We start from the raw sequence: 11,699 nt of genomic DNA, 5'->3' as shown, positions 1-11,699 counted from the left end.
TCTCCACTCTTCTCTTATCGACCGTCCATCATCGCCAGAATCATATTAATCTTACTTTTACTTATTTTTACCTCTTCCCTATACTTTCCTCTCCTCCCCTCCTCCGTCGCTCTTACTCCTTCCTAGTTCCTGTCCCCTTTCCCGTCCGCTTGGCCTGTTTGATCGTTTTTCCTCTTTCCGACGAGTCACCGTCAACTCATCGATCGTCTTCCTTCTTGCTTTGCTTTGCTTGCTTTTCCTTTCTTTCTGCGGTACTGCTGCTACTACGGCTGCTGCTACTGCTTCTATAGTTGCCCGGGCTTTGCATATATTATACCATTCAACCGCCCCCCCCCCCTGATCCTATCCTTCACTGCACCCGCCCCTTTATACCTTCCCCCCCCCACGGCCATATTAACCGGTCACTGGCCCCCATCTGACTGCTTCCCTGGACTGTGCATTCATCCCTGGCTGTGCAACTTCCCTGGACTATCTCCCCATAAGCCAAAAATAATATTCGCCATCAGCATCACCTCGACAACTACTCCACTGCCAACCACTGCCACTACCAGCACAACCATTACCAGGACATTCCCTAGGATTTGATTGCTTCCCAGTTGACCAACTGCATTCCTTCAATGGCTCCCTGAACAAGTGAAAAAGGAAACAAGACAGGCGACTCTCCTTTTGTGCTCCCGGCTCTCTCTTCCGTACAGGCCCTCTGAAACCCGCCACCGGATTTTGGACCCCAGGATTTATATCGACCCCCTTACAGCCGTTGACAAGAAGACAAGAAGAAGAACCATCCCATTCCACTTCCCTTCTTGATCCCTCCAGGAGACTCTTGCCGGCGTGCTCGAGTCTTGTGCCTTAATCCCTATCTGCCACCCCGTGTCAACCTTCCTCATGCTCATGCTACCCCCTTCTCCCTTGTACGGCATGTATCCCCCCATGCCCCCCACTCCGCCGCCATCTCCGCCCATCGCCCGTTGCTATGCTCCGGAAGACCGTCTAGGATTCCTCTTGGCCAACCGCTTGGAACTCACTAGCATCCTAGGCGTCGGAGCCTATGGAGTGGTGTACACGGCCGTCGACATCCATACCAATGTTCTGTATGCTGTCAAAGCCCTCAACAAGACCGGGCTGGATCCCCGGCAGCTCAAGTTCCAGCAGCGGGAGATCAAGCTGCACCATATGGCCAGCCAACACCCCAATGTGGTTTCCTTGGTTCGCATCATGGACTCGGTTGACTGCACCTATGTGGTCATTGAGTTCTGTCCCGAAGGCGATCTGTTCTCCAGCATCACCGAAAAGGGCAACTTCGTGGGCAATGATCCCCTGGTCAAGCGGGTTTTTCTCCAAATCCTGGATGCGGTCCACTTCTGCCACTCCCTAGGAATCTACCACCGGGACCTCAAGCCGGAGAACATCTTGGTAACGGACCAGGGCTTGACGGTGAAACTGGCCGACTTTGGCCTGGCCACCACGGATTACCTCACGTCGGATTTTGGTTGCGGGTCCACATTCTACATGTCGCCAGGTAAGTGAGCCCCCATACCACCCGCCCCTTCGATGAGACATTCGCTGACGAGGTGTGAACCCAAAGAATGCCAGCAACCCAATCCCCGACCCATGTCGTTCTATGAGTCGGCACCTAATGATGTCTGGAGCCTGGGCGTTATCCTGGTCAATCTGACCTGCGGTCGCAACCCCTGGAAACGTGCCTCGATCGAGGATTCCACGTTCCGAGCTTATCTCAAGGACCCTTACTTCCTGAAGTCTATCCTGCCTCTGTCGGATGAGATGATCTGTATCCTGAACCGCATCTTTGAGTGCGATCCCTCCAAGCGGATTACCATCCCGGAGCTGCGCCAGTTGATCCTGGAGTGCCCGCAGTTTACTCTGAACCCCATCACCCCTTGGTCTGCCCCTGGACCGGTGCCCGTTGATTATGTCAACGGCCCTGTCCCGGTGTCCGTCCCCGTGGACACCTTCCACACCCAATCCTCTTCTGTCTCGTCTGGATCCTCCCAATACTCCGATTTCTCGGACTCGGCCGTCTCGGATGCTTCATCCTTCACGGAAGGCTATCCCGACCTCGACAGTGTGTCGTCGATGTCTTCCGTTGGGCTGGATCCCGAGCTGGACTGCAAGGATGACTTCCTCCCGGATCCCCTCCTCCCCTGCGGCGACCTCCCGGAGCCGCATCTTTTCTCCCATGCCCCTTTCATCATCCCTATTCCCGTCTGCTGAATTGGCCGACCGGGCCAAACCGTCCCCAAGGGAAAAAACCAAAAAAAAAAGCAAAAAAGCCACTTTTAACGCAGGTTTACGATTAACGGCAATTATTTCGAATTTTACACCCCCACTGGATTTGGATCTTTTCATACACCCATTACCCATTTTGGATCATCTCCGCCTTGCATAATTCCAGCGACATTGTATTATTTCCGCAGGAGGGAAGCCGAGGAGATCGATTTCTTTCTGGACATACGCCTTTATTATTTTTTCTCGCTTTACAATTGGCTTCCATTCCCTGGAGTTTGGATATTATACCCGGATTGACATCCACTGGAGCTCAGCCGTGGGCATAAATTGCCCCTTTGAAAACGGGTTTCTGCCGGCTCGCCCCGCGCGGCCAGGTCCATTGACCGGGCAGAAACCGAGGCCCTGTTACTATTAATATGTTACCACCTTTGGGAGGATTTTGTGGTTTCTGGTGATATACTTGTGTTGATTGGTGTCATGATACTGGGTGTTGGCGGCGTTTTCATCGACCATTGGCTTGAAAGAAGAAAAGAAAAATACCCCGCAGCCGAGATGAAGCATTTGCATTTGGATTGTTGAGTTTCCGCTAGGAGTTGGATGGCACGCTGGGTCGCTCTTTTGGGATGATACCTGAGTCGTGAGGAACGCTTCTCTTCTTCTTTTACATAATCTGTCGATAAATAGTTTTTGATTTCGGACTGGATCTCCTGGTGGAACTGAGGGGATGGACGGCGGCCTGCCCACCACTGGCAGGGCCGGCTGTCTGGCCGCGAGGCCTGGAGTGCTCGTGCGACCCGCTTGGTGGTCGCCTTGGATACGATATCTGCAATAGAGACGAGGACTAGACGATGTTTTTTTCCTTTGCCGGTATCTGCCTGGACTTCTGACACGCTTATCCAGTAAGGCTGGGGCCGTGGTTTGGGCCCCGTTGGCCACTGGCGAGCGGACGTCTGTCCCTGCTATGCTATTCTGTAGCAGTCCAGGCGCTCCACCAGAAGGCTGGACGCAATGCAACCGTCAGCCGGCGCTACAGCCAACCCACTCGAGGGCCCCTGGCGGGCAGCCACCGGGCGCTCAGCAGGCTGGTCTCGACCAGTCCGATCTCCGTCTTGCAGTGCTCCTGGCGTGACATGGCCAGCCTGGTCGATCTGACGGGCGGGACATGATACGCAGCCTTGTTTCCGGCGCGGGCTATTGATGACGACTTCCTGTACTATAGTTTTGATGTACTACCACTACTACTACACTACCACCTTTCGAATGCGACTTCTGATATCGCATTGGACATTGAATAAAATCAATACCACCTCCACATTGACCAATCGCATTCCTCAATCTATTCACGCATGGTAATTGTAAACCACAATTACATATTCCTCCCCCCGGTCACCCGAATGGTCTCCCCACTCACATACGAAAACAACGGACTGGCCACCCCCAGAATGGCCCACGCTGCCTCTTCCGCACTGGCCGGCCGTCCCAGCGGGATATCCGGATACGCCTGCGTCTTCTCATCTCCCTTCCGCCCCGCCAACTGCTTCCCTGGGATCCCCAGGGCCACCTTAGTCCCATCAGGGGTAGTAATGAACGCTCCATCCTCCTTAGCTGCAGTCAGACGGGTACTCACGAACCCGAAAGCGATGGTGTTGGCCCGGACCCCAAACGCCGGACCCCATTCTTTCGCAATGGTTTTGGTGAGTCCGATTATACCGGCTTTGGCGACGGCGTAGTTGGCTTGACCGCTGCATTATATATTAGTATAGATACAATATGGTGGGTGTTTGTAGTCGAGTAGAGAATTTACATAAAAGCCGGAAGGAAATGTAGACAGAATGAATGGAGAAGGAAAAAGGTAGGTAGGTAAAGTAAACGTACGCATTCCCATGCACCCCACTCGTACTACTTATATTAATCACCACTCTTGACTCCCCGTCTTTGACACGAAAGTATCCCGCTGCTGCACGGATGAGTTTAAATGGTGCTGTGTTGTGGATTGCCAGTATGGTGGTCCATTGTTTATCTGTCATCTGTAACCCATCAATCATATCATTGAGCATATTAGCCAGGGAATAATATACGGAGTATGTATGTATATATGATACTACACACACGCACACACCAAAGTAAAACACATAAGAAAAGAGAATGGATAATATATACCTTATGTATAACCCCATCCCACGTAAACCCCGCATTATTCACAATAATATGAATCTTCCCATTCCCAAACTCCGCTGCCTTTTGAATCAGGTCTGTTATGTAAATATCGGAGAGGATGTCCCCAGGCACGGCGAGAGCGCGGTTAGGATGGATGGAGTTTATGAGGGTGGCTGTGGAGGATGCTTTTTCTGGTTTATGGGTTAGTTTTTTGTATGGTGTAGTAGTATATGATTGGATATTAGTGTAGTAGGGAATGTTTTCATGTATATTATTACTGAGTGATGTATGTATAATATGCTATGCATGTATGTATGTATATATGTTGGATAGGAATAGGAGGCTTACTTACCAGCATCAATATCGGCAATGATGACTTTGGCCCCCTCGTTGGCGAATAACCGGGCGGTTTCGGCCCCGATGCCTTGGCCGGCACCGGTGATGATGGCTACTTGGTTGGCCAGGAGGCCGTGGGGGAAGGTGAGATGAGAGGTGATTTGGGAGAGGCGGTCCATATTTCTTTCTTCTTTGTTTTGTCTTGTATTTGGGATTGTGGTGTGGAATGAGGATTGAGAAGTGAGGGAGGGATGGATGTAGTTGGAGATGAGGAGTGAAGAGTGAGGAGAAGAGAGAGGTTCTGCCGAGGCTCGTATTTGCCGAGCTCGGGTCAAGGTATGTATGTATGTATGTATGTATGTATGTATGTATGTATGTATGTATGTATTGTACCTGGCGATCATCAGGTACCAATTATCTACAATGAGATGCGTATACAATCACAATAGAATCAATCATTATCATCCGGGTATCTACGTACTGCACATACTATCCGACATGGCCTGCAACCACGTCTCCACCGCCCCCTCGTACCCCATCAGGATCGTCTGAAGCCATTCTCCCTCCAATCCATCCGTCCCGTGGAGATCCCGCAGCTCGGGGCTCATCTGTCCGCTCATCTCCACGGCTTCCTTCAGTAGTCCCAGCACTTCCTTGCCCTGCAGCAGCCGGCCCCGGACGAGGAACCGCCGGATCCGTCGCGTCTCGTCCGCGCTCATCTCGTACTCGCCGTATCCAACGATCATGCTATGATCGCTGGCCGACTGGGATGAGAACTCATACCTGATACAGTATTCAAAGAGCTGCAGCGTGATCTCCAGGATCGACACCGAGAAGAGCAGGTTGGTATTGTCCTTGTGACAATTGGGGCACTGCAGAAAGCCACGGCACACGGTCAATGCAATCTTGATCCCCTGTAGCATCTGGTCTAGCCGGAGATGGATGCTGTCGGCCAGCATGTGCCGCAGCCGGTTCCCGTGGTAGAAGAGTACGCTACTGCATTCACAGGGCTGCAAGGTGTTGGGAATGTGCACCGCAAGCGGGCAGCTGGTGAATCCCTTGGTGATGAACTCCTTCTGCAGGAACGTCGGCGACATGGAGGTCGGGTTGAAGACTGGAGCGGCCGATGGCAGCGTCTCCCCGAGGGGCGGATATTCCACAGTAGGGTCCGTCAGTAAGGTGGTGTCGGTCATGTTCGCCCCATGGCTATCAGGGCTGTTGGATTGACTCGTTGGGCTCGTGTCCTGCGGACTCTATAGCCTGTTAGAGACGGGCCCATGCCTTCAAGAGGAAGGAAAAGGAACGCACCATTGCATCGACACTGTGATCTGCATCATAGCTGATCCGATGGGATTGCCCTTTACCTGCAGCGTCGGTCCACCCACTAGTGGATATCGTGGGCTTCTTTTCGTCTTGCAACTGTCCAAGCTTCCGCAGCGTTGCCCGGTTCTTACTCCCCTTGGGCTTTCCGGATCGATTTGCAACACGATATCGACATGGCAGTCCGTGACGCAGACAGCGAATACAAGTATCCTTCCCCGATAGATTGCACTTCACCTTCGACTGCCTGCAGTTCTCGCAAGCAGCCCGGAGCTTGGGGGGATCTCCGTTGCTGACGGCGTGTTCGGATTCGGCTAGCATTTATGGATGTTTATAGGATGTATTGGTCGGGCCAAAGACTAGGTGGAAGATGAGACAGATGGTAGACTAGGGGGACGTCTGAACCATCAAGGACAGACCGACACCTGGTTAACTTCGAGTCAAGGGAATGGCACAGCAACCGACGTGAAAATCAGGGGGAAAAGATATTGCAAGAGCCCCTTCATCGGGCCCGCCGACCAGCGCAATCTTATATATACCAATCCATCGTGCTGGCATGCAGGGCTCGTATCGGGATTCATGAACCGACGGCAAGCGCAGATGAAGTCAGCCGTTGTGACACCCTAAGATTTCATCTGATCCACCTCGCATGGGAGCCGTGGCCAGTCCGCTCTGGCAGCTCTTCAGCATAGTCCAACTGACCTTCATCTTACTTGTCAGAAAGGGCAAATGCCAGAGTGCTTGGCTACCGCCAACTTTGCCTCTGATAGGGGCTGCCCACTGCTCCAACGTAAGAAGCCTGGAAGAATAAGCTCAGGTGCAACATCGTTGTCAAGCCCAGTGGGGGCCACCAGGCCGACCAACTCTAATGCTCTCGAATGAGCCACGGCAATGCAAGACCATTGTGTCTGACGTAGCATCCAATGAGGAGGGCAGCGCGCCGTCTAGGGTGATTCTATCGGTATGCAGGCCAGCACACCATGTGAGCTGTAAAACCGATGCGGGAACGCACCCTTATTCGCCTGCCCAGTTTGAAATGCCCAGGCAAGCGGTGAACGGGCTTGCTGTCGCCAGACCAAGGGCTATTATTATTATTATTCTGAGCATGGGGATTGTATCCTGGGCGTTCTCTCACACCACCCCCTATTTGGAGGAGAGGGGGAAGTTTGTTTTTTCTTTCTCCCCTCCCCTTCTTGTCCCAGCAGCCGCTGGCCCATGTTGCAATGGTCAGCATGTGGAATCCCCAGGGTTAGACATGTCTCGTATCAGCCGTGAAGGCGTCAGCATCATCATCAAGTCATCTCTATTACTTGAGGGGCACGATTAGGTTATGGCTACAGGTGAGGATGGTAGGGGGAGGGGGGGGGGATCCACACAGAACTGCTTGCCTGTGCGATCTCCCAAGAACCAGTGAGCGAATCACTGCGCACTGCCCCGACAGCTGTCTGCAGTGCCGCTGTGTCTGTAATCAAACGCTTCCAGCAACCCGGTCAGATGAGCGACGGCGGCGCAGACCACCAGCACATGAAAGATCTGGTGGGAGCTCCCCCAGAGATCGAAGCGGCCTGGTCGCAACCGCTCCGGCACCCGGGCCGCATAAATCGTTGCTCCTAATATGTACAGAAAACCTTGGAGGAGCAGCCAGCCGAGCCCGATTTGGCGTGTCATCTGCTCCACGCCGTACAGGCGTAAGCCGTGGATCACGGGGAACACCGCTGACAGACCCATGCCGACAAACATGGCCGCACGGAATGGCCGCCACCGAGGCGTCCGGAAATGAGGGAAGATCGAAACAAGGATGCAGCCAAGACCAATGGTGCAGATCATCGTCCAATACAACCGTTGCAGATCGGGCATACAGTAGAATCCAAAGTAGACACTAGGGACAAAGCTGCCCACGATAAGCCCTACGATACCAACATAGTCAAACGTGTTTCCGATGCGCGCCACGAGAGGGGAATGGTTCGAGATGGTGTGGTAGGTCGCCGACATGCCCAGACAGAACGCTGCCCCGGCGAAGAAGCAGCTAAAGGCAACCAGATCCGCCTGGGTAGCACTCTCATACCGCGGAGCTAGTGCCCGATAGAGGAGCCCAGCCGCCGGGACGGCCAGCAGGGACGGCAGCAGGTGCGTATAGATGTTGACCGTTTCATTGTGAAGGTATGTCAAGGACTGCAAGGAGACCAGGAAAGACGACGAGGCTGGCCGATACCCTGTGTGGATATGCCGGTTATCGCGTTGCCAATGCGGCAGGTCGTCCCAGTGAAGAAGCTTTCTGAGGACGTTGGGGGGCTGCTCCAGCACCGCAGCTGCCACAGCAGCCGGCTGACTGGTGCCCAGGTCCTTTCCATGGCCTTGAGTGGGGTGACGCTGGCGAGTGGACATATTCCTCACATGCAGCATGCAGATAGGATGACAGATCCCAGATCTCCGGTGAGCAGATGGCTGGTTGGTGCTCCGTTGTCGGGGTCGTCCTTGCCGGTCGTGGTGGTGGTGCTGAGGTGAGGACCACAGATCGAGGAGTAGGAGAAATGGACACCCACGGAGAGAGGACCAAAAGCGAAGCGACCCCCAAACACCCACAACTCGAACCGTTGGCACCAGAAAAAGGAGACCGTTGGGATTCCGCGGAGCATCCCCGTTTCCCTTTTGGGACGTTTGGCTCGTTGGGGAAACCCGGTGCAGCAAACACTGCAAACACTGTAAATGAGACAAACTGGCGACACTTCCCCGACGGACCCCCGCAGCCGATCGGTCCCTTGGAGATTTGGATAGCTTCATCTCAACCATGACGCAATAACCTTCGTTCACTCTTTGGCAATTACGGTCGACTCCCCATGGCTAGTCATGCGCAACCAGGAAAAGGGCCGGGCAGTCGTTTAAAGCCCGTGGCCGACCCTTTGGACCTCGTGGGGTTTGTATCCAAAGGCGATCGAAAGTATGCCCGTGGCCTTCTGACCCCCAGAGCGCAGTGGGGATGTGGTCACCTGCGGCAGCGCTGACGCTCGCAGGTTGCTAGATCATCAGGTCCAAAAAGACTACTATAATAAGATTGTAAACCGATATATGGAGTTCTGCTCCAACCATTTCAAGGACTTGGAAGCAGCATGGATGTCACTACCCCGGAGCGCTTCGAGCGATGCGACCAGCAATCCACCGGCCCCTTTCCCCTCCCCGACCAATAAGTCGACAGGTCCTCACAGCCCATCGGCATCCACAGAGGTATCGTCAATACTTCTCTCCCTCCGCAAGTTGCGAGAGGCGGTGTTGGCCACGGGTTCCGCGATCCCTATCTCTTTCTCCCAGCAAGTCCATATCTTTTCCATCAAAGTCGCAATTCAAGCTCGACATCCTCCATCATACTTTCCTTCCTTCCGCTATATCCTAGAGGAATTACATACCCTTTCTCACCCATTACCCGGCACCGACTTGAAAGACCTCATTTCATACTGGATCCTCGATTACGCCTGTCGACAAGAGGACATGGTTGCTGCCTATCAGCTACGTGCGCGCGCCCGCAAGCGATATGGGTTCCAGTCATCGACTATAGACCGTGTTCTGAACGCCTTGGCACATGACAATTGGGTTGTGTTCTGGCAAATCCGGAATGGAGTAGACTCCCGCATGCGCGCCGTCATGAATTGGGCTGAAGACCGCGTCAGAAGACATGCTCTCAAAGCAGTCGGCAAAGCTTATCTCAGCGCTGATGCCAGGTGGATTACCGAAGGTTGCACCGGCGACAGGAATTGGACATGGGAGAACCTGGTAGAGGCGGAGAACCTGGGTTGGGCGAAAGAAGGCGATAGAATTATCATCCGGAAGCCAAAGCAAAAACCCCAAACGAGCCTTCCACCCATCAAGGAAAACCCTTGATGAGTACGGATCTCAAATCATCATCATTGTATCGTTATTTGGCGCTCAAAAGGGCATTAGAGGAGCATGGCGTTTTTTCTGGTAGATAGAAGGTATGATACTATGACCACCCGACAGGCATTCTTAAAATAGCATATCGGCCTTCGGAACAAGGATCTCCTCGTTGATGGAGGGGTAGTCTTTCCGTGTCTATTGTTCCTCAGAGCTTGAAATCCCCATTGGGCCGATCAAGATTGGTGGCTCCAGTGACTGGTTGCTTGGCCACTGTTTCTACCAGATCAGTCTTCAGCTTGGCGGATTCATCAGAGCATAGCTCATAAACAGTGGAAAGGTTGAACACCAGGCTTGAGAAAGAATGATTTGCCTGCACCAATGACTCAAGAACTTCGCGGGCCTATTATCCATTGGCAGCATGTTTTAGCAAGAGCTCGACGGTTGGTGTTGTGCAGTATAACTTACCTCATTCAATCTACCGGTGTACAGCAAACACACTGCCAAGTTCTGCGAGACCATGGTCTCATCAGGTCTTTGTTTCTCGGTGCCAAGTAAGGCGCGCCATTCCACCACTGCGTCGTCGTATCGACCATCAGCCATACTGAGAAGCGGACTGAACACGGAGTTTCCGGAATCGCTTGCCTCGCCACACACCTGCCTCGCAGCGTCGAGATCGCCAACCAGGAGCATAATGAGCGCTTTTCTCATCTTATTGGTCTCATTATCTGGCTCGAACATGCGCAAGGTGCTGAGTGACCTTTTGGCAGCATCCAAATCTCCCATCTCAATCAGCGCGTTCACGTTTCTCATTCCAAGGTCAGACAGTCGCCCTCTCCATATCTTGCGCTCCTCAGGGGCCAAGTCTGGCCTCAAGATCTCCCTTCGCGCTTCCAAGCCAATTTCGTAGAGTCCGCCAATGCCCCTGCGTGAGTCGCCGAATCCAATGCTTTGGAGCCGGATGGCTAGGACCCGTAAGGGCCATGGTACGATATGACGAGGATAGCTTGGGTGATTCTCGGACGGTTCGGCAATCGGTTCTACATAATAGAACGCAGAACTAAGATCCTCAAGCGCCTTGGATTCTTGCGCTGCAATGATGGTATTTCCCGACAACTGTAGGCATGCCAGTCGAGTGTAGAAAAGAGAAAAGATTCGTTTGATGTCGGTAGGCGAGATCAGAGAGGATGACAGAATCGTTCCACACAAGTACGCTGCTAGCAGAAAGTGTCCTTCAGCTAGAAGCCTCTCGAGGGTAGCCAGGCTTGTGGAGAGGGACTCTTCTGAAGTTGGGGCAAGGAACTCAGAACGTAGGGCATGTGGTATCTCTATTTGAGAGAGGGAGTGATAAACATCGTACCGGAGCAAGTACCCCAGGTCCTTCTCCAGGGTTGGGGGTAGCTCGTCGGGCTCCAATGGGTCCAGGTTATTGAAGGATATACCGGTAAATCCACCATCCTCTGCTGTACTCGATGTCGGGGACGCCGACGTGTTCACTGCTTCGGAGCCGAGTGGGCTGATATCCATTAGCATACCACTGGATAACCATGCAAATCCCGCTCCTCACTCATCTGGCTGGTCTAGAGGGCCTTTAGTCGTGCTACGAGGCCGTGAAGCTAGGACGAATCAGCCGCGCACACTTCGAATTGCCGATGATACAGCAAGCATCAAACCAATGCTCCTTACATCTAGAGATATTGCGAGTGTGTTTGGATGCTGGGGCCTCCATGATTGTAACAACGGAAAGTATGAGAGGTATAAGTAGAGGGTACAGT

At 53.1% G+C, this 11,699-nt stretch overlaps 5 protein-coding genes across 5 annotated transcripts; 2 read left to right on the top strand and 3 right to left on the bottom strand.

Moving 5' to 3' along the window:
• Positions 1–930: 930 nt before the first annotated feature.
• BO94DRAFT_524613 (serine/threonine-protein kinase) lies at positions 931–2,232 on the top strand (the record flags this gene model as incomplete). Its single annotated transcript, XM_025610278.1, has 2 exons — positions 931–1,519; positions 1,586–2,232. 2 exons carry the CDS (start codon positions 931–933, stop codon positions 2,230–2,232), a joined length of 1,236 nt encoding a protein of 411 aa, XP_025463816.1.
• A 1,381-nt stretch (positions 2,233–3,613) lies between these two features.
• On the bottom strand, positions 3,614–6,381 carry BO94DRAFT_559749 (3-oxoacyl-reductase; the record flags this gene model as incomplete). The annotated part of the gene is made up of 6 exons (XM_025614096.1): positions 3,614–3,989; positions 4,123–4,274; positions 4,408–4,595; positions 4,757–4,941; positions 5,275–5,993; positions 6,049–6,381. The coding sequence occupies 6 exons, from the start codon at positions 6,379–6,381 to the stop codon at positions 3,614–3,616; spliced, it is 1,953 nt and encodes a 650-aa protein (XP_025463815.1).
• A 1,098-nt stretch (positions 6,382–7,479) lies between these two features.
• Positions 7,480–8,445, bottom strand: BO94DRAFT_474687 (hemolysin III family protein; the record flags this gene model as incomplete). The annotated part of the gene is made up of 1 exon (XM_025608524.1): positions 7,480–8,445. One exon carries the CDS (start codon positions 8,443–8,445, stop codon positions 7,480–7,482), a length of 966 nt encoding a protein of 321 aa, XP_025463814.1.
• A 452-nt stretch (positions 8,446–8,897) lies between these two features.
• Positions 8,898–10,083, top strand: BO94DRAFT_627453 (uncharacterized protein; the record flags this gene model as incomplete). Its single annotated transcript, XM_025617425.1, has 2 exons — positions 8,898–8,998; positions 9,072–10,083. 2 exons carry the CDS (start codon positions 8,898–8,900, stop codon positions 9,931–9,933), a joined length of 963 nt encoding a protein of 320 aa, XP_025463813.1. The 3' UTR covers positions 9,934–10,083.
• Positions 10,084–10,132: 49 nt separating this feature from the next.
• BO94DRAFT_474833 (uncharacterized protein) lies at positions 10,133–11,653 on the bottom strand (the record flags this gene model as incomplete). The annotated part of the gene is made up of 4 exons (XM_025608530.1): positions 10,133–10,327; positions 10,393–11,440; positions 11,492–11,540; positions 11,611–11,653. The coding sequence occupies 4 exons, from the start codon at positions 11,651–11,653 to the stop codon at positions 10,133–10,135; spliced, it is 1,335 nt and encodes a 444-aa protein (XP_025463812.1).
• Between the last annotated feature and the right edge of the window lie 46 nt (positions 11,654–11,699).

This window comes from Aspergillus sclerotioniger (genome assembly GCF_003184525.1).
Source record: "Aspergillus sclerotioniger CBS 115572 chromosome Unknown BO94scaffold_30, whole genome shotgun sequence".
Classification (NCBI taxonomy): Eukaryota; Fungi; Ascomycota; class Eurotiomycetes; order Eurotiales; family Aspergillaceae; genus Aspergillus; species Aspergillus sclerotioniger.
The sequence above is the reverse complement of the archived record's forward strand: the minus strand, read 5'-3'. Positions and strand labels throughout refer to the sequence as shown.